Source organism: Nilaparvata lugens, chromosome X, assembly GCF_014356525.2.
Source record: "Nilaparvata lugens isolate BPH chromosome X, ASM1435652v1, whole genome shotgun sequence".
NCBI lineage: Eukaryota > Metazoa > Arthropoda > Insecta > Hemiptera > Delphacidae > Nilaparvata > Nilaparvata lugens.
In genome coordinates this window covers 49,250,292-49,272,856 of record NC_052518.1, presented here as the reverse complement: position 1 = coordinate 49,272,856, position 22,565 = coordinate 49,250,292, and the positions used below count along the sequence as shown (strand labels likewise).

The following is a 22,565-nucleotide window of genomic DNA, read 5'->3' as shown; positions in this document are numbered from 1 at the left end:
TTAATTCATCAAAATTGCTGTCAATAATTTGAGAATGGATGGCATCCATTCTCTCCAAGAATAGACTAAGTTCTTTTACCTCTCCTTGGAACTCCTGAATTGATCCGATCAAATTCATGAGACATTTCACGTCCATAAGTGGTGGTTCTTTCCCGGTAATTTCAATATTTGATGCAATTTCCTTTTTCCTCCTTGGCATTTTCAAAATCTATCCGAAAATTCCTATTAACTTCAACTAAAAATACTAGATACGGTAATATTTTGGTTTCGGCACCAGTTAAGTAGATAGGAATAAAACGTCTCATTCAAACTCAGACAAAGAATGATTGTTTATTTAATCAACATCATAATCTTAGCTGTCTCCATAGAGATAGTGAAAGACGTCAGCTGAGGCTTCCGTAACTTGTACGCTTTTGAACAGCTGATCACCTGATGGTTCTAGCCTTGTAGTTACGTAAAGCCGCGTTTACACTGGAGTTGGCAACCAATGATTGCCGACATTTATCGGCAATTTTGAGTTGCACGCATTAAAACAACTGCAACTCGCATTGCCAACCGTAGTTGGAGACCGATTTTGCGAGTTGGCAATCGAAATTTGGTTTTCCGACCGGAGTCGGTAAAGATCAAAGGCGGTTGCCAACCCCGGTTGGCAATGCGAGTTGCAGCACTAACTTCAGTTGCAACTTGAGTCTGCAACTACCCCGCTACCCCTCCCGCCTGTTGGCTGAAGAAGCTTATTCCGTAATGAAGGAAATGGGGAGCAATTTGAAAAAAAAAGACGAATTTGACATTTTCGGTGATCTTGTTGCTTGTGAATTACGTAAATGTTCTGATAAAAGGTATGTAGCACTTGCTAAGCGAAGAATTAGTGACATATTATTTGATGTGAAAATGCACGAATTTAATAGGCACCCACAATCAAATTCTGGCTGTTCCAGTTCACTGTCCCTACAGGAGTCGTCTTCATGCCCGGCTGGAAATCAGGAAGATAACTTTGAAAACTCCCCATCAACCTTGAACCCAGTGGTGGACACGTGGGGTGATGACTTTTATGGGGGTGATGAAGATGCCAATACATTGACTAACTTATAACTTAGCTATAATGTAAGCTAAGCTATACATTACTCAAGCTAAGCTATATATTTCTTGAGCTATAGAGTTTCTTTGTTTAATTTGGAGTTTTTTTATGTATACATTTATTTCCAATTTTATGAATTGTGTTACTTTGGAACATTAACTTAACTTTGAGTTCATATTTTATTAACAAGTCACTACCAGGTTGCAACTTTTTTGTCTAGATTTATTAACTAGATTTATTAACAATTAACTTTTGTCTAGATTTATTTAACTCAGTGCACAACGTAAACAAATAAAAGGTATCTAAAAATAACAATATTTAGTAATTTTCTTTATTTGCTCACCTGTATGTTATCCTTCAGGAAACCTATAACAGCCTCACAAACCTCTGGCACTAAAATAGATATCGCACTTTTGGAAACTTTAAACAAATAACTGAGACTAGTATAAGAGTCGCCACTCGCCAAAAAGCGCAATGTAATAGCCAATCTTTCTCGCACTGGAATTGCTTTCCTGTAGTTAGTATCCTGTTTACTAATTATGTGTCCAATACCAACAATTAAACTTTCAAAATCGTCACTTGACATTCTTAAAAAGTTTTTTACACTGCCATCGCATCTCAATTCCCCCGTCAAAGGATCTGTATCATCTCGATTTAAATCATTTAAAAGATCGCTGCCGCTATACTTTGCTCTTGCCTGCAATGAAGGTCGAACCCAGTATCTTCTCGGTTTTCTACATTTTGATAAAATAACACACGCTGCCGCAGCAAGAACAACCTCTTCAGCACTCGACATTCTACATACTGTCTGATTTTCTACATACTGTAAAGTTTAGTTGCAAGTTGCAGGTTGCAGACCTAAAAACAAACTATGTGCCCAGGTTGCAAGTACAAGTTGCAGACTTCCATCGGCAACTAGCGTCTGTAATCGAAATTGGCAATTTTTTATTGCCAACTCCGGTGTAAACGCGGCTTAAGCGACGCAATAGCATAACACCGCTAGGTGCTACGGAATTAAACGCAATTAGAGTGGTGAACAAAGCGGAGGGGAAGGAGAATCTTGACCCTGATGTGCTTTACCTGGAGATGTAGATCCGAGGTCTGTCAATGACAGCTGATGAGTTGATACGATGAGTCTCGATGATGCACGAATTGACATGAATACGAGTGGACATGAACACGAAAAGAAGGAGAAGCAACAACTTAAGTAATGGCGGAAAGTGTCATTATGCAAATTCCAAGAACAGGAAAATTTGTGAAATTCAATAACTTTTGACAGGATACCGGTAACGACGTGAAACAAATGGTAATCTTTACAGATTTTTGTGTTCTTTTTGAATAACACGGTTGGAATATCAAAACAGTGATCGATAAAAACTTTGATACTTCATCATGAAATAACAAACACTACACTGAACGTTTGTAATGTTTTGTTGAAAACAGAACCACTTATGTAAGTTTTCACTTTTTTGCTCATTTGAGCGAGTAACCAATACTTTGATAAGTAATGATAGACACAAATACACTTTTTCACGAGCTATAAACGTTAGAAATAAGACACAACTTTCCGAACTTACTGATTCTACCCATAGCCCGCGATTAGACCAAATGTGAGAGATAGCACTATGAGATATACATATACGGAGGACCGAGTTTATTAACTATTGAGCAATGACTGTAAATCATAGGTGAGAAAACTCACGGTAAGTGAGAACATCACGTAATAGCCACGTACTGGCGAGATGACATGATCGATGTGTTGACATGAAGACGTCAGAGCAGGGACTGGTCTGGTTTGCACACAGCCAAGGTCAAGAAAGGATTAGGAAAGGAGGAGAGGGGAATGTAATTGCGTTTCAATTATTCAAGTAGTTAACACAATCACTATTAGATGGCATAGTAATTCTTAACAAACACTATAAAAATTAAAAATATTGGAGAGCTACAAAACCACATCTTATTTCACCGAGCGCTCGGCTCAACCCCGAGAGAGTCCGAAAATGGCGAAAATCCAAATATCTTATACACAAAGGCAATTTGGCGGTGGGTGTGATTGGGGATCCAACTGAAATTAAAATACTACTTTACTATAACTTCAAAAAATCTGGTCCGCCATCTTGGATCAGCCATATTGAATACAACTTTGTTTTTTAAATAGGAAGGTGGTCATGAAATAAACGATTTCAAGAAAAAATGAATGGCGAATACTGCATTTTAATATTATTTAAAGCAGAAAGGTAAGAAAAAGTATGAGACCGGCTTAGTATCTCATGAAAAAATGTGATTTCAAGGTGAGTGTGATTGGGGATCCTACTAGAATTAAAATTACTACTTTACTTTGACTTTAAAGATCTGGTCCGCCATCTTGGATTCGCCATTTTGAATGCAACTTTTTTTTTAAATGGGAAGGTAGTCATGCAATACATGATTTCAGTACGGATTCTCAAGACAAAATGAATGACAAAAACTGCACATCAATATCTTAAAACGTTTCTAAGATATTTACATTATTAATCATTATCACTTATCTATTTCATTTCTGATTTGCATGGTATTGATTTATAATGTGACTATCTTCAAAACAGTTTGAGTTATTGATATGCGGTTTGTGCCATTCATTGCTTCTTGAAATTCTGTATTGAAATCATGTATCGCATGACCACCTTCCTATTTAAAAAAACAAAGTTGCATTCAATATGGCAGACCAGATTTTTGATGTCATAGTAAAGTAGTATTTTCAATTTAAGTAGGATCCCCAATCACACCCACCGTCAAATTGCCTTTGTGAATGAGATGTTAAGCCGTTCTCGGACTTTTCACCCACTCTGTATAATAAATTCATATCATCTCAAATAATTATTTCCTTGAACCAGTAATCTTGATTGTTTGTATTATAATCAAAATCTTTAATGTAAATATAACGATAACGTTTTATTAAATGAAATAGTAAACTGTTCACCTTTGATTCATCATAACAAGCACCAAAACTTTAACATATAGTTATTTTTTCCCCATTACATATTTGGTGGAGGTTCCTCTCCTCTAGCTTACAAATTATTCCAAGATGTTATCATTGAAGGAGAAATAAAACCAATTAACACTAATAAAGTTTTCTCAAACGTTTAATAGACAAACTCAATCAAAATGAATTCACAGAATAATACAAACAAGTATAATTGATGTATTAATAAGTAACTTGACAAAAGTTCATGAATCTAATTACTAATGCTAGATTTCAGTGATTTAATTCAAGAGCATTAGATTTGTTTGAATAGAAATTTGATGGAATTCATCACTTGGAGAATGATAATAAATTAATATTGTTTAATGAATTTTCTCTGTTCATATTATGCTCTTTATGACAGTACCGTATCAAATTGAGTTATCTTACAACTATGATATCTTCTTCAGACAGAGATCCTTCATCTAAATCAAGGTCTGATTCATCATAATAAGGCCTAGTGATGGAGCCTGAAAAAATAAGAACAAATTTTATCCATCTTCATTTAATAAGTCTTATAAGAGATTGATGATACAGAAGCAGTGCAGTCTAACCAACAAATACCAGTTAGCAGAAATTGAACTTTGACTCCCTGCGAAGAACTTTGCAGTTGAAATTTTCCCCGGCATATTTCAAGTGATTGGTAGTGGCTGTTAGCGGCGTGAGACTGTTCATAGGAATTTTCAGTGGCCGAGAAGTAACGGCGTGTAGTCAATTTAGTTTTATTTTATTTTTATTATTTTATTTCATGTTACAAACAAAATACATTTCAAATAAAAAATAATACACATTTTTTCCATGCATGGGCAAAATGCCTGTGTGCAGGAAAGAGTAGCAATCTGAATAGTTCATAATTACAATAGTTCATAATAAGTTAACATAATGAAATACATGACAATATATGTGAAAGATAGAAAAGATTGAAATGAGAGATGGAAAAATGAAGTATGAAGTGAAGAAGAAGAAGAGAGAGAAAAAAAATGAATGAGGGGCAGAAAACTCACTGTCAAGCCAAGAACAAGAGAAACGGATCAGAACAATGGCCAACCGACTCAGCATGCATTAAGGCTAGTCTTATCAAAAAGTATAATTTGATTTAAGAAAATCTAAAATTCTTATCCTACCAACCATCTATTAATGTGGCGTTTGTATTACGCCTATGGATCGTGTTTCAATGTCTTTAATGTGTTGGGGGAGTTTTGAGTAAAGTATACTTGCTTTATAGAAGGAATTTGTTGTGTTTATTGATTTGGATACTCTAGGAATAACAATGCTACCGTTCACCGAGCTCCTGGTTGTGTAGCCATGTTGCACTTGAGCGAATATGTCTGGTTTATTCTTGTAGATGTGCATAAGTAGGGATCGAACATACAGCTGATTAATATTAAATACTTTAAACTCGTTAAATAGTTTCAGTAGGGTGCCTACTATTTTTCTGTAACGCCGTTTTAATAATAGATTTTTGAGCCACTTCTAAGGGATTCAAGACAGTCTTTGTGGCGCCTCCCCAAGCTAAGATACGATACTGTAAGATAGATTGGGCATACGCATGCGCCAAGCATATACTTGCTTAAGCATTTCAATATTCATGATTTTACTTAGAAAATTGAAAATGTATAATAATTTCCTTAATTTATTCCTAGTGAAAATGATATGGGAGCTCCATTTCAAACGTTTATCGAATAATACTCCTGGATACTTATATTCTGAGACAGCTTCAACTGTCACATACCATACATTCATCCAACGCTCCACATGAGTGCAATCTTAATTCCATATCCACAGGTTCGGCATCTTCTCTGAGACATATTGGCATGCACTTAGTTTTACTCACATTGACAGTTAGACGATTCTGATCGAATCATCTTTTCACTTTATTCAGTCCACACTCTGCATGTTTGTATATCTCATTCCAAGAGTGACCATCAAAAAGTAAAGCTGTGTCATCAGCATATAAGAAGCAATCACCGTTCTGTAGATTAAGCTTTCCCAAGTTATTATTAAAAATTAAAAATAAAAATGGTCCTAGAGTGCTTCCCTGCAGAACTCCATAATTCAACTCTCTACTTATACTATTTTCATTGAGAATAGTGACAATCTGGCGACGGTCCGAGAGATAGCTCCTGAACCAGTTTAATGACATGTCCTTTACACCAATATAATACAGTTTTTTCATGAGGATATACCAGTAACTGTGTCAAACGCTTTTGCAAGGTCTATAAATAGCAAACGAATTTTCCTGTTTTTCCCTATTAGGGTGTGTATATCTTTAGTCAAGTTGAATATATTATTATTTAAGTTTTTGTCGCTCCTGAAGCCAAACTGATTACTATACAGAATGTTATGTGAGACTAAATAATCGACTAATTGCTGTCTAATAATTTTCTCTAGTATTTTGGCAAGAACACAAGTTAATGTAATAGGTCTATAACTTACATGAAGGTTTTTTGGACCGTTTTTGTATATTGGAATAACTTTGCCAAGTTTAAGGATTTCCGGAAAGACACCCTCTGTGATACTTAAGTTGACTATGTAAGTTATTGGATATTTCAAAATTTCAATATTTTCCTTCTTAATATCTGTGGAGATGCCATCGATTCCTGGAGATGAACCTCATCTAATGCTATTTACAACCCTGACCACATCTTCCTCAGAAACATGTTGCAAGTCAAGTCTGGAGTCCAATTGGTGCTCTCGATCATCTACAACAACTTCGCTGACCGGGGGAAATGCACTGGCAAGGCTGGCACCAACATTAACATAATAGGCATTAAAACCATTGGCAACATCAATTATATTGTGTCTGTCAATTACAGCTCCATCCTGTATAAAATTACCAATGGGGAATTTTTTCTATTCTTTTTAGTTCCTGTCATTTCCGCTATACTACTCCATAGCCTCCTGCTATCGTTTTTCACCTCCATGATTTTACTACGATAATAATTTATCTTTGCTTCTCTAATAGCATTAGACAAGGTATTCCTATAAGTCCAAAAAAATGTTTTTCAAATGATAATCCTGGGGATGCCTCTTCAACTGTTTACTCAACTTATCTCTGTGCCTGATTGATTTAATGAGACCACTAGTAATCCACGGTTTGAGTTTTCTAGTTTTAGCAGAAACAAATTTTTCTATTTTGGATATGTTTATGAATTTTATTAAGGTTTCTATAAATGTAACTGAAGCTGAATTGACATCATTAAATCTTTTAATTGAGGTCTAGTCATGCTCTGAAATAAGGGAACTTACTTTGGCCTTGTCTATAATAGTAAAATTCTGAGGTATCCCATTAGAAACTTCAACACGCGACAGAGGATCTATGCCCGCTACAATGAAATAATGATCAGTTATAATAATGTCAAAACAATATGACAAAATAATGAGAATAATGACAAAATAATGAAGTGAGTTCAGACATAATGACACCAGAGCGAACAATATCTGTGTCACCATAGTCAGTAAAGATATGATCAATACAACTCTTCGAAGTACTGGTAACCCTAGTTGGGACGCTAATGCAACTCACAAACCCAGTACTGCATAGAACATCCTGATAGTGTTGTGACAATGGAATTACTCCGGCAATATGCAACAATTTATATCCCTAACAATCCAGTTTGTTCTGTCAGTTTTTTTAGAAAGGCAATAAGACTCCAAATCTTGAACGAAGTGATCCAGGTCGCCGGCTGAAGAGGGACGGCGGTACACTGCCAAAACGCAGTGCCGCTCTCCACTTAATTTTATGTCAATTTTTAAACATGTTGCTCCATGCAAATGAATTTTCTCACATCCTACCGCTAGATCCTTACGAACAAATACTATCACCCCATCGTTTTGATTTCTACTTTTCTTATTTAAAAATACATCGTATCCCTCCAAACAAGCAACAACATTCGCTTCATCAACCCAGGTCTCAGTTAAAACAATTATATTAAATTCAATTTTATAATTATTCAGTATAACAGTAAGTTCATCGAAATTCTTATTGAAACTATGGATATTTGTATGGAAAATAGTGATGGCCCCATCCCTCATGCTTTCAGCCTGACAGTCGGGAAAGAGGTCAAAGCCATCAGTATCATCATATTTTTGGAGTTGAGTAGTGAACGCCGAGCAGGACAGTCTATCTTGTTTGCTCCGCTTATCTGATTTTTCGAGTCGAAGTTACTTTGTGCCGGTTTACTTGATCAGTCTTGAATTCAGTTAATAATTTAGTAAATCTGAACTTTTCGCGTATTCAGTTAAAGTTATACGAGTTTCTATATAAATCGTGTTGACTAACGTGTGTATTGTGAATATATTGTGAGTATGCTGAATCTGTAGTGGTATGCAGACGGACATAAAAAGCTACTGTTCACCCACAGCTTCATCAAAGAGGATCCGGTCAACAAGTTCGCCCGAGGTCGAAGGACATTCTCATAAAAAGAAATCATCTAATTCAGCAATGGGGATCGATGAAGAGACCATGAAAAAATTATTAAAGGAGTTAGAAAGTCGCCTATCATCGAATATAGATGGTAAACTGAAAAAACTTAAAGAAGACTTTGAAAGCTCAGTGGCATCGATAAAAACAGTAGTGGATGAAGTGTTGAACGTAAATAAAAATCTGAAACAACAAATTTCTCAGCTTTCAGACACAAACAAAGTGCTTTTGAAACGGGTTATTGGCTTGGAAGATAGAAGTAGACGGAACAATTTGATTTGTAAAGGACTAAAATTCAATGTGAATACATTTAATGCAGTAAACGTGGTGAAAAATTTCTGTATCCAGTATTTGGGAGTGTGTGGGATGTGTGGATTAACCGGGCCCATCCTCTAGGTCCAGCGAGGGATGGAGGCCCACTCATCGCAAACTTTCCCGACAACGCCGATTTGACACATATTCTAAATAATGCGAAAAAGCTCAAGGGAACAGGGTTTTTTGTTCACAAGGATTTTTCCTCAGAGACCAGAAAAGCCAGGGCGAAACTGTTCATAATGAAAAAGGAAATCATGAGGGTACGACCACAAGAAAAAGTATTTATAAATCATGACCGTCTTACTATCCGCAACGTCTCATTTGAAATCATTGATGGAGAAGGAACGTTGAAATCAGGGAACCAGGACGGGGAGGAAAAACTACGTGATGTTCTTGGAGAGGACGCAGATGCGGTTGTCAATGCGCTGAAGGGAGCCGATCAACGTCGTAGTGAAGCTGGGAGTGATCAAGGACACTGAGCCAATGCCGTCAGTCAGAAAATAAAGACGAAAAGTGAGATAGATTTTTTAGTTTATAATGTATGTGGGCTGCGTGGTAAGTTTCTTTTCGATTTTTTCAATTTCTTAAAAGATTATGATTGTTTTATTTTATTAGAAACATTTGTAGAGAACGGAGATCATGTTTTCTTTGAAAAGTAATCTTGAAGGATATGATTATGTTTGGGATTTTGCGATAAGGGATTCAAGGTATGGAAGGCCAAAGAAGGGCCAATTAATAGCAGTTAGAAATGGGTTAAAACATAAAATAGAAAATTTAAATGGTAGAAATGTAGTTATATTATCTGATAAAAATGTGATAATTGTACCAGTTTATCTGAGTGGTGGGTCAGACGAGGAATGGGAATGGGACTACTGTGCGTTGTATGATTTTATGTCGACACTAGATAATACAGATAACATTATTCTTGCGGGAGATATGAATGGGCGAGTAGGAGAATCTCAGAATGTACCGTTAGAGTTAACGTTAAATCTCTCAAATATAATATCTCATGATCGTAACTCTAAGGATAAAATTGTTAATAGGAAGGGGAAAAAGTTAGTGAATTTCTGTGAAGAGTTTAATTTGGCTATTTTAAATGGTAGAACCTTAGGTGATGAGGCGGGGGAGCTCACATTCGTAGGAAGTAGAGGGGCATCAGTTATTGATATATGCTGTGTAAGTTTGGAATGCTTGAATTTAGTAAAAAAACTGAATGTTATACCTGTAAGTTTCTCTGACCACTTGCCAATATGCGTTTGTCTATTGAGTGATTATCGTAACGATAATGAAAATAGTTTGATGCCACTTGCTCCGAAGTTATCGGTGAGTTGTCTAAATAATACTGGCTTTACGGAAAAGCTGGCTGCTAATTGTAGGAATGTCAATAATCTCCCTGACAGCATCAACGAGGCCGGTAGTATGTTGAGGCAACTCATTTACAACGCAGCTAATTTCAAAAATGTCCCTAAATCAATGAGGAATAGATTTAAAAAGAACGACTGGTACGATAGAGAATGTGAGAATATGAGAGCACGCATGTTCTCATTTCTTAGATTATTCCAGAAAACTAATTCTGTTGACGTTAGAGATGACTATGTGCGAATAACAAAAGAATATAAGGCTTTATGTAAAACTAAAAAGGAATATTACTGGAAAGATTTAAAAAATAAACTTGCTACTGTTAAAGATTCTAAAATGTTTTGGGAGATAGTACGCAAACTGAAAGGAATTCAGTCGAAAAAAAATCCTAATATTAGTGCAGATGAGTGGATATATCATTTCAAACGGTTATACACACCTGAAAGATCAAGTGGACCAATAATGTATGCTGAACCACTTATCAATAGTGATGCGCTTGATAGGATAATTAGTTATGATGAGATAGATATATCCCTGAAAAGGCTTAAAAACGGAAAAGCGCCAGGAGAGGATAGCAGGGGTGCCCACATGGGGGGGGGGCATGGCGCAATTTGCGCCATCAACATTTTGGGGGGGGGGGGGCATGATTTTCTTTATATATTTTATGTCAACATTTTGAACCATGGTTAAAAAATCAAAGTATTAAATAGAGATATCCTAATGTAGTTAATTTTTCCCACCTTTACAATGTTATATTTTGCTAAGGGTAACTCAATATGAAGCATAAGAACAATTGATAATATTTTGTATGCAGGAGTTTTAGTAATTTTAAGCTTATGAGTTTGAAGGTAACTTTGACAAAAATAAATTACAACTTCATCATCCACTATTATTCCAAATAACTTTGCTTAATTTAAATTTTTAATGGTCCTGATGTGTTTGAGTTTTCTTGCTGTTGCAACCTAATTTTCATAAAAGCACAATGATAAGTTGAATTGTAATATACATATTAATCTAATAATTATTTTAATTTCGAAGGCGTTTCATAAAGATATTAATTTGCCAGAAATGGGAATGCAATTATAAACAACATCGCAAACTCTAGTGAATATGACAGAAGAAAAAACTTCTCTCGTCAAAAATTTGTGAAAAATATCAAATAAAACCAATTTCAATCTTTCAAATTCACACCCTATTTACCACACAGTAATCAAGTAATTATTGTAATACTTCATTACTTTCTTCTGTTTTGTATAATAGTCCAGTCAAATGGTCGTTTTTCAGGAAACAGCCCGAAAGAACTTTTCGCGACGGTTCTATATGTATTTTGGGGCGCTGAATTCTAATCTGAAATTTGCTGATATGCCAGAGGGCAGTTTCACCCCCAGAACTCCCAAAAAACCCCAAAATTTCAGATTTTTTTCAAGTTTTCCATTTAATCTTGAGAACCTTTAACTTTTCGAGTAAAAGCATTCCCTAAAATATTGAAGATAATAAAATTTCCAATAAATTGAGTGGTCGCGCAGGACTCTACGATTTTTGATTCCGGATCTAAGAGTTTTCAAAAAAGGGGTATTTTTTAAGGGGATTTCAAAATTATTCAAACCTACCACTTCTACCCTATACAACTAGGATCTTTATCTAGTAATGATAGAAAGCCACACATCACGTGAATTAACAATATTAATTCTGAACAGAATTCCTTAGGTACCTGTTTTTGAATTTAGAAGAGGTGGGAGGGGGAATACACCCAAAAATAGAAAATCATGTCCTACAGCCAAAATTCAAATTTTCATTATAATACCTTTTCATGGCTTCCTACAAAAAAAAAAAACATATTCCGGCTGAAATATCCTTACGAGAGTTATGTTCTATGAGAATCACTAGTAGTATACTATTGCTGTTTGAACGCACCAATCACAGAGCAGTATTTTAATTAGGGGGCGGAGCCTAATCCCCCAGGTGGGCTCTAAACCCCGCCCAAATCCCCCCGCGCTCCGCGCGGGAAAACTCCATTTTCTAACCCCTCGCCTGGACCAGTTCTCCCACCAATACTAAAACAGCCATTTTATTTCAAGTATTTATTTGAAAAAAACAAATTTATGGGCGTACCAATTGCAGAATCCCCCTCCAAGCAATCCCCCACACTTCGCGGACCCCCCCAGCCTGAACAAAATCTCCTCCTCCTACTGAAGACCACCATTTTTGTTCAAGTACTTATTTTAAGACACTTGTAAGATCCTCCTTCCAAACAATTCCCCCCCATCACCCCCTATGCCGCTGCCCGCCTCCGCCCGCCGCTCGAATATCGACTATGTAATGTAAGTAGATTATTGGTTTTGTTCCTTGCTTCAGAAAGAGTGTATAACAAAAAGTTTGTAGTATTACTTCTTATCTATAGAAGGAGCATGTATTAAATTTTGTTTTTACAATGAATGAAACTCTGTTTATGCTAACCTGTTCTGGAGGAATGTTGTTTTGACGCTGAGACAGACTGCAAGTTTGTTCATATCAATACTGACCTACCCTACTCTCTTCTTCTTCTTCTTCTCTGTCAAGTCAAACACGTTCTCAGTTTTTTGCTTGCATCAAGGTCTAGTCTTTTTTATTGTTTAGAGTTGACTGCTTGTTATAATCATCATATATTTTCAAGAGTCTAGTTTGGAGCAGTCTATTCAAAAGTGTTTCATCATATTTCACCTCAGGTTCTGAAATTTTAATCATTTTAAAAAACTCATTTATTATATGGTAATCTGGTAGCCCCTTTGCTTGTAGACTCTTCCAATCAAATGTTTTTGATGCGGTAAGACACTTACTAATTAAATAATAAGTGAACTTAATTATTTCCATGTTCAGTTTTTCTATGAAAATATTGTTATCAAAAATAATATCACCCATGCTATCTTTCACAACTTGTAGCATTGTATTTAAATCTCCAATACTAACAAGTTGTGCTCTCTCAATATAAAACTCTTTCCTAGATATAAAATTCGATTTCTTGCTATTACTGATAAATGCTGAATTCAATCTATCCTGAAAATCTCTGTTTTCATATACTAGTTCTGGAAAAATACTATTTATTGTTTCTACTGTTGTATTTAAATTTTCCAAGCTTACCAATGTTGCTTTTTCAATGTTAAACTCTTTCCTTGATATAAAATTTGATTTCTCATTATCAAACAAATCTCTTACAGCTGCTTTAAAGTTTAACTGAATATTTTTGATTTCCTTTTCTAGCAGATCTATTTTAGAATTACTTGTATTTATTATATTAGTTCTATACTGATTAACAGAATTCCTGTTATTAAGCATTCGTCCAAACTTATCAATACTCATTATTATAATCTTGCTTATATTATATATCCGAACTCACGTAGTTCCTCAACAATACTAGCGATCTTGACTCGATGACTATCATGACCTGTCTGTTGCGATCTCATCAACAAGTCTAACCTTGAAATAAGCTCATTTACATCATCCCAATAAATATATGTATGGTTTGGATTCATGTTATTAATAAAAGTTAAACCTTCACCTTCCTTTAATCGCGAACTTTGTCGTTGCGGTGTAGGAAACAGTAGTCTTCAAATTAATTTTGATTTCATACCATTTACACGTTTAAAATTCCTGCTAGAGGTAAGATGTGCATCTGTAAACAATAATAGTCTTTTATATTTCTTGAAATCATTAGTTTTAATAAGGTTAATATCTGGTTTACTTTTAAATAGTAATTCTAGCAAACCTTGACTCAATTTAATTTTAAGCTGTACTGATTCTCCAATAACTAAATAATCATTATTGAATATTAATGGTATCTTTCTACCCATATAGTAAGAACTTGTATACTTATCAAATTGTATTCCATACATTACTGATTTACGTTTCAAATTATGAAACTCACTAATATACTTATCTAACATAATGCTTAATGGTGTTAATTTATGAGTAAAGCTAGTCTCATCGTACACTATTCTACTATCTTCTGCTCCATTATTCGATTCCTCTCCCTCATCTTGCTCAAACCTCTCTTGTTTCATACAAAATGAACTATGTCTCTCACCTTCTTCTTCTTCATCTTCCTCTTCATCTTCCTCTTCCTCTTCTCCTCCCTCATCTGATGAGATTTCATATACATTCTCATCATCGCTGATTCCATATTCTCGATTTTTATCCTCTTCAAATTGTCTCTGTATTTCCAAATTAGATTGTTTAATCTGTTCTAACGGTGATATTATTGGCTCGTATTTTTTCTTCAAGTTAACTGCAGTCTCTGATTGTAATCCTTTCAGATTATTATATTTTTTGATTATTGAATTTCTCAAACTTTGTAACTGATTTTCCAATCGATTATCAGCATTCAAATTACTCCTGATTATATTATTATTAGCTAATTGACTTAACCTATCTCTATTTCTCCTTCCTTGACTCTTAGTTTTTCTATTTGGTTATTATGCAATAATCAAATATTTGTACAATATCATCTTTATTTTTCAAACTTTTGTCAATAGTTATAACAATTTTGCATTTATTTATTCATAACTTACAACTAATACATTTATTCCTTAAACCTCTACAAGTATTACTATTATTATTACAATTAATTTTCACATTCAGAGCTTTAGTATTTAATAGTTTTATTCTCTCCTCAATTAACGAGTTCATCATGATTTCTGTAAAAAAGTTAAAGTTATAGTTTGTACAACATTGCTGATTCGCCACACATTTTCATAATTTCAAATGTAAATCTTACACTATCAATGTTTTTATCTGTTAACCCATCATCAATGAAATAATACATTTGAATATTCAACCAACCTAATGAATTACAATAGCAAAATTCAGGAATTTCCTTTAATTCACATCTTTGATGTCTATCAACTATATTCTTATTTATAATATAACATACGCTTATATGTTCTGACTTCTGTTCTTCACTTTTACCAGGTTTTATAAATGTTAAATATTCCTCAAACATTAGTCCTTCTTTTCCGAAATTATTCAATTCTAATATTGTTTTGTCAATAAGTTTGAAATAACAACATCTATATTTTTTATCGATTTTATTCGAAAAATAGTTCTTATCAAATGAAATTGAATCCATCTCCAATCTGAAATTAAACATAATATGCTATCAATCTTGTTCTAGCCCACTCTCATCTGAACAATTAGATAAAAAATTCCAGATAAGTTCATTTAATTGTTCTTTTGTTAAATGTTTATTTTTTTCTGTTATACATTTTTTAATTTTATTGATAGACTCTTTAAGATGTGCACAATCACATCTCCATGAATCGGGCCAATCTTTTTCCCTGTAAGCATCATATGTTGTACCGTATAAATCACAAACTGAAATATGATTATAGTTATCACTATGCCAAACTCCTAATTTTTCATAGTCTCTCACAAATGTTAGATATTTCATATTTGTCCATCCTTTTTCTGCTAACTGGTTCAATAATTGCAGATGCGTCTCCAATAGTTCAGTTAGTTGACAACGATAACTTTGTATTCTCGGCATTTTTTCTAAAGAAACAGAATCATATTTACGTAATTCATTAAAATGTCTATTTATAATATATACTGAGCTTATATATTCATCAAATGATTCCGTTCGATAGGTCATATCTGAAAACATATTAAACTATAAGTTGGAATGATCAGCGTATATAATCAATTGTAAAATATTTACTTAGTTAGTAATTGACTCTTATCTATCCAAGATGGTTCACTAAAACCGAGCCACTTTACGAGATAACGCTTTCCAACTTTCTTTAATATTCTCTCTACAAGATAAACTTGCATTTCATCTAAAGTTAACTCTGATTTCTTTAATTCTTGTTCATAAAATTTACCTAAGATTTTTTCATTATTTAAATCTTCCAATCCATAAGTAGGTGGAATGCTTGCATGAACTGATATGACTTTATAGAGCTCTGGACTCCAATTAATTGTATAAGATTTATCGAATATAGCTCTTTGTTTACTAATTCTCACTATATCATTGATTTTGAAGCGTGGTTTGATTATCTTTTTACCCTTTAAAGCTTTCAATTTACATTTATTCAACTCGTTAAGAATTTGACGTTCATGTTTCTTTCTTACCTGAGAAGGCCTTAACTTTATAACGGAATGTACTGTATTATTATAATCTTTAACAATTTTATCTAATGAGTCAATCCATCTTAATGATCCAGTTATAGTAAAGTTTTTGTATAATTTAGACTTAATAGTTCTATTTAATCGTTCTACTAATGCAGCTTTTATATGTGAATAGACATGATAGTGATTAATTTTATATTTTTTGGTGAGTTCAGAAACCTTTGCATTAAAAAACTCCTTCCCCATATCTGTCTGAAATTTTTTTAATTTAGGATTATTTTTAAAAACTAATTCCAATGCTTTACTAACCTCTTCAGCACTCTTCGTTTTTAATTTTATTGCATAAGCAAATTTAGTAAATGCATTCACAGCAGAAAGAAAATACTTATAATTATCATTAAATTTGTGTAAAGGAATCATTTTTACAATATCTGCCTGAATAAGATCATTAATACTCTTTATTTCATAACTTCTTCTCTGAAAGTTCTGACGTGCAAGTCTGTGTAATTCATCTGCTAATTTACTACGTATATGTGAGCTCATTGCAATCTAATTACAAAGCTGAATATAAACTGGCTTATACCGTATACTAGATTTTATTTTTAACAAGGTTACGAATAAGTTTATTTCAGTTAAGGTCATCTACACTAAATCAGGTTCGCTTTAATGTTTGCGAACTACTCTCACTTCGATACCATGCACTTCCTTCTAGCAAGGTTATGTAACTAACTGGTTTTCCTTGTTTTGAAAGTAGACTAGTCCTAACTGTCTGTATCCAGACCTACCTCAATACTTGAACCATCTGATTCATACTGATCCATCAATTTCTTGATATCTTTATGACCCCAAGATTTACTTTCAATAAAATTTGAAGATATAATAAATCTTTTATCATCGAAAGGACTTAAACTGATTTTTGACTGTTTTATTTGATAAATATCATGCTTAAATGATCTAATATTATTAGAAGTTTCATATTGAATCTTTCTATTGAACAAGCAATCCTTATAAATATCAAAATTCAATTTCTGTGCTATGGTTATTCGAGAGACTCCCTTAGCCAAAAATTTCTGTTTCATACTTAATACTCCATTTTTGTCTATGCTATCTATATATTTAAAACTGTATAATTTAGATTTTAATCCGACAAAAGAGATTAAAATTCGAGAAGATAGTTCATCCTTAAATTTACCAGGTTGCTTCTTATTTTGAGTAGAATAACAGAAATGTGAAGTAGGATATTCAGAAGTATCGAATAAATATGAGTTTAACTTTATATCAGCATGTCTGGTGTGAAAATTTGATAGAGGAAACTGTCAGTATCCGACATTAGTAATCGTATTTTATCATAATTATACATTTTAAGCATTGATTTATAATGAAACTCATACATATTCAGTTTACGTAATTCTAAAACAGTGAAACCAGCATAAATAGGTTTATTAAGTACTATATTCTTTTTTCTAGATTCAATCGCAATTACATTTTCATCAAAAATCATCCATCTCTTAACAAATGGTTTACATGCAAGTTTTTCCAATTTTTTTTCGTCAGTAACAAATTGAATATCTAACTGTTTACGTTGATTTTGAAATAGTTTTCCAAAAAGATGATTATTCATTGCCTTATAAAGTGATGAGTCAAAACTATTTGTTGATTCTTGTCTTAGTTTTATGTTAAAGTCGATATAATCTTTTAGCCATGCTCTCTGCCTAAATTTTATGATTTTATGTATTTTTCTAGCTTCATACCAAGTTCTAAGTATAATTTTAAATTACGATAATGTAAAACATAGTTTTTACAATCATAAAAATGAGCTAAAAGTTTACTATTTTTATGTCTAAATACTTCATTACTCGACTGGCCTGTTCTTTCTCTCGCATAACACGTAGTCTCGTTACTATCTGCTAGAAAGGAAGCTCCTGCATCAACACTGCTACATACTGGAAAGGAAGCTCCTATCGTATCTACTGGATACGAAGCTGTGCGTTCCACATTTTCTCTAAGCTTGTAGCTTATCTCAAAATCTTTTGTTTTCTGCTGATAACGTGAAAATAAATCGATTGGAGCTTCATCTCTAACTGGTGCAAGAGGATAAGAATCATGAGCATCGTGTAGATGTTCTGGATATGATAAATCACACTATATAGCATACCCATATTCTGAATCATCTGATATTGTTCTAACATCAAAATTTTCAATTTCCTCATCACTTAAAAAATTAAAATCATTAAAAGGTAGATTCTGACGCATTGCCCAGCCATAAAGGTTGTTCGCATCAATATATAGAAGGTAATTAGAGGGTAATTTATCATTATGAAGATGTGACATATACTTGTTATTAGCTAGTGTGTATCTTTTCACAATAAGCGATAACCCACCTCTTATGTTATCCTCAAAAAATAAATGCTGATCAATATCAGTGAGTAATTCTAATTCGACTTTTGTTTTTTTCTGTGCTGCAAACCATGAATAATGTGCAAGACTTAAAAAATGACAAATATCGAGATCATAATGTTTATAGAAAATCTCTCTTGCATTTTCAAAAACATCGCAGAGTAATAAGACATCACTTATCAAATAGGTATCATGGAACTCGCCTAGATTTTTCATAGAGAATATTTGCCATACTCTACTTGCATGTTCATAATCTGTTACATCTACATGTTTCCCAGTTAAACTATTATAAAATTTATCTTTGGATGGGAGTGAAGTCTCTGCAAATTTTTCTACACAGTCTATGTACTCATAAGGATAACACCCCTTTTTTAAAAAGCATTCTCGCTGATTTTTTTCGCTGAATATAGTACACATTCATTTAAACCTAACTTCATAGTTTGTATCAATTGATGCTAGATTCTTCATAAGATTATCTAATGATGCACTCAAAAAATTAAATGAATCCAAAAACTTGATATGACCTACCTTTATTGATAGAAATTTCTCAGATGATTGAGCAATACACTTTATTTTGTTGAATCCTGAATTTTGCTATTGTAATTCATTAGGTTGGTTGAATATTCAAATGTATTATTTCATTGATGATGGGTTAACAGATAAAAACATTGATAGTGTAAGATTTACATTTGAAATTATGAAAATGTGTGGCGAATCAGCAATGTTGTACAAACTATAACTTTAACTTTTTTACAGAAATCATGATGAACTCGTTAATTGAGGAGAGAATAAAACTATTAAATACTAAAGCTCTGAATGTGAAAATTAATTGTAATAATAATAGTAATACTTGTAGAGGTTTAAGGAATAAATGTATTAGTTGTAAGTTACGAATAAATAAATGCAAAATTGTTATAACTATTGACAAAAGTTTGAAAAATAAAGACGATATTGTACAAATATTTGATTATTGCATACCATATTTAATGAATGTAAACTATATACTTGAATTATGTAAAGAATTATCGAAAATAAATGCTGTATAATGTTTCTCATTCTATGTTGATTTATTGAATTAAACCAAGCTACTCTAGTTGTAAAGGTATGTGTAAGTTAGAATAATATATGAAGCCGGTTTAGTCTGATTAAGTATGTACACATATAATTGATTGAACAGTAGTAAGGAAGTCTTCATACTAACAACATAGAATATTATGGTAGAAGAGAAAGATATTTCAAAAAAAAATAAAAATGGATTAGCTATTGTCGACTTTGATGAATTGGTTATTAGTTCTTGTTCCACTGAACAGGAAAATAAAAATAAACATGGAAGTTTATTTCCTAGCAATGTTAGAGCATTAATTGTAGGCCCATCAGGATGTGGAAAATCGAATCTAGTATTGAATTTAGTATTGGACTTAGTTTCAGTCATCTATATCTATTCAGTAAAAGTTTGAAACAGGATAAATACATATTTCTGGATAAAGTATTTTCTAAATTAAGTAGAGTTAAGTTTATTAAATCAAGTGATACGATTAATATTCCACATCCAACCAAAATAGCAAAAGATAGCTTAGTTATATTTGATGATCTTCAAACAAGTAACCTACCAATAATAAAAAGCTATTTTTCAATGGGAAGACATAATGGAGTGAATACGCTTTATCTTATTCAAAGTTATGCTTGCATACCGAAGCATTTACTGAGAGATAATGCTAATATTCTGATGATTTTCAAAATGGATCCTTTAAATCTAAAACTAGTTTATCGTGATTTTGTTAATGCTGATATGGATTATAATAAATTTAAAAACATGTGTACAGAGGTATGGACTAAGGGAAGTCATTATTTTGTTTCTATATTTACAGACTGTAAGAACATAATGGAAAATATAGAGAGAATTTAAATGTTTTTATAACAAATTTTTAACAAATAGAAATTATTCTAATTAAGTTAACACTATCATTGATAGGCTTCAGTTAATAACAAACCTTCATAAGGTAATGTTTAAAATGGGTGATAGAAAACATATACATGTGAAACCAAATAGAAAAACTAAGAGTCAAGGAAGGAGAAATAGAGATAGGTTGAGTCAATTAGCTAATAATAATATAATCAGGAGTAATTTGAATGCTGATAATCGATTGGAAAATCAGTTACAAAGTTTGAGAAATTCAATAATCAAAAAATATAATAATCTGAAAGGATTACAATCAGAGACTGCAGTTAACTTGAAGAAAAAATACGAGCCAATAATATCACCGTTAGAACAGATTAAACAATCTAATTTGGAAATACAGAGACAATTTGAAGAGGATAAAAATCGAGAATATGGAATCAGCGATGATGAGAATGTATATGAAATCTCATCAGATGAGGGAGGAGAAGAGGAAGAGGAAGATGAAGAGGAAGATGAAGAAGAAGAAGGTGAGAGACATAGTTCATTTTGTATGAAACAAGAGAGGTTTGAGCAAGATGAGGGAGAGGAATCGAATAATGGGGCAGAAGATAGTAGAATAGTGTATGATGAGACTAGCTTTACTCATAAATTAACACCATTAAGCATCATGTTAGATAAGTATATTAGTGAGTTTCATAATTTGAAACGTAAATCAGTAATGTATGGAATACAATTTGATAAGTTTACAAGTTCTTACTATATGGGTAGAAAGATACCATTAATATCCAATAATGATTATTTAGTTATTGGAGAATCAGTACAGCTTAAAATTAAATTGAGTCAAGGTTTGCTAGAATTACTATTTAAAAGTAAACCAGATATTAACCTTATTAAAACTAATGATTTCAAGAAATATAAAAGACTATTATTGTTTACAGACGCACATCTTACCTCTAGCGGGAATTTTAAACGTGTAAATGGTATGAAATCAAAATTAATTCGAAGACTACTGTTTCCTACACCGCAACGACAAAGTTCGCGATTAAAGAAAGGTGAAGGTTTAACTTTTATTAAGAACATGAATCCAAACCGTACTTATATTTATTGGGATGATGTAAATGAGCTTATTTCAAGGTTAGACTTGTTGATGAGATCGCAACAGATAGGTCATGATAGTCATCAAGTCGAGATCGCTAGTATTGTTGAGGAACTACGTGAGTTCGGATATATAATATAAGCAAGATTATAATAATGAGTATTGATCAGTCTGGCTCTAGATGCCGTTCGGAAAGTTAGTCTTTATCAGTACGCTCCGATAGTGAAAAACAAGCCCGCTCGACTATCTTACTAGCTTGTTTTAAGTTGATTTTCTGTTATTACTATAACCTCAAATTCAATTATTTTACAAGTTGTGCTTCGGTGAAATAGCAATTATGTCGTGTTTCAAGTGTAATTTAGCTGTTCAGCCTACCGCTGCTGATGTTATAAAGTGTTCCAAATGCGTTAAAACTTATCATGCAGCATGTACACGCATTCGTACGCCGGCTAAGTTACTTGCTCTTAAAGACAAGAAAGATACATGGCAGTGCGAAGAATGTTTTAAACCTGCTGCAACTGCAACATCTGTAGAGCAAGATCCTATTCTCGAAGCTATAAAAAACCTCCATCTAACAGTGAACTCTATGGACTCTAAACTTGATGTTAACACGAAAAAATTGTCAGAGTTAGAAAGTGCGGTTAATCTCAATACTTCTGCTTTGAACGATATCCGAAGTGAATTTAATCTTTTAAAAACTGATACTGAAAATCTAAAAGGTGAATGTGAGGGTCTAAAGATGAAGAATCAGGAGTTCTCGGAGGAACTATGGAAAACAAGACAAGATCTCAATGATTTGCAGCAATACTCGCGCAAAAACAATTTAGAAATAGTGGGTTTTCCGGTTACTGAGAATGAAGATATTTATTCAATCATTGAAAGTGTTGCAAAAGGACT

General features: G+C 33.1%; 2 protein-coding genes across 3 annotated transcripts in view; both read right to left on the bottom strand.

Moving 5' to 3' along the window:
- Nucleotides 1-1,307: 1,307 nt before the first annotated feature.
- On the bottom strand, nucleotides 1,308-2,049 carry LOC120354326. Its single transcript, XM_039441297.1, has one exon. The coding sequence runs from the start codon at nucleotides 1,872-1,874 to the stop codon at nucleotides 1,410-1,412; it is 465 nt and encodes a 154-aa protein (XP_039297231.1). The 5' UTR covers nucleotides 1,875-2,049; the 3' UTR covers nucleotides 1,308-1,409.
- A 2,133-nt stretch (nucleotides 2,050-4,182) lies between these two features.
- The window catches only part of LOC111045750, a 106,339-nt gene continuing 87,956 nt past the window's right edge, over nucleotides 4,183-22,565 (bottom strand). For both annotated transcript variants that reach the window (XM_039441295.1, XM_039441296.1), the window contains one exon: nucleotides 4,183-4,549. In XM_039441295.1, the coding sequence (XP_039297229.1) occupies nucleotides 4,461-4,549 (89 nt within the window). In that variant the 3' untranslated portion in view covers nucleotides 4,183-4,460. The remainder of the gene's footprint in view (nucleotides 4,550-22,565) is intronic.

Coding starts and splice junctions, on each gene's coding strand:
- LOC120354326 (XM_039441297.1), bottom strand. CDS start 1,874: ATGTCGAGTGCTGAAGAGGTTGTTCTTGCTGCGGCAGCGTGTGTTATT.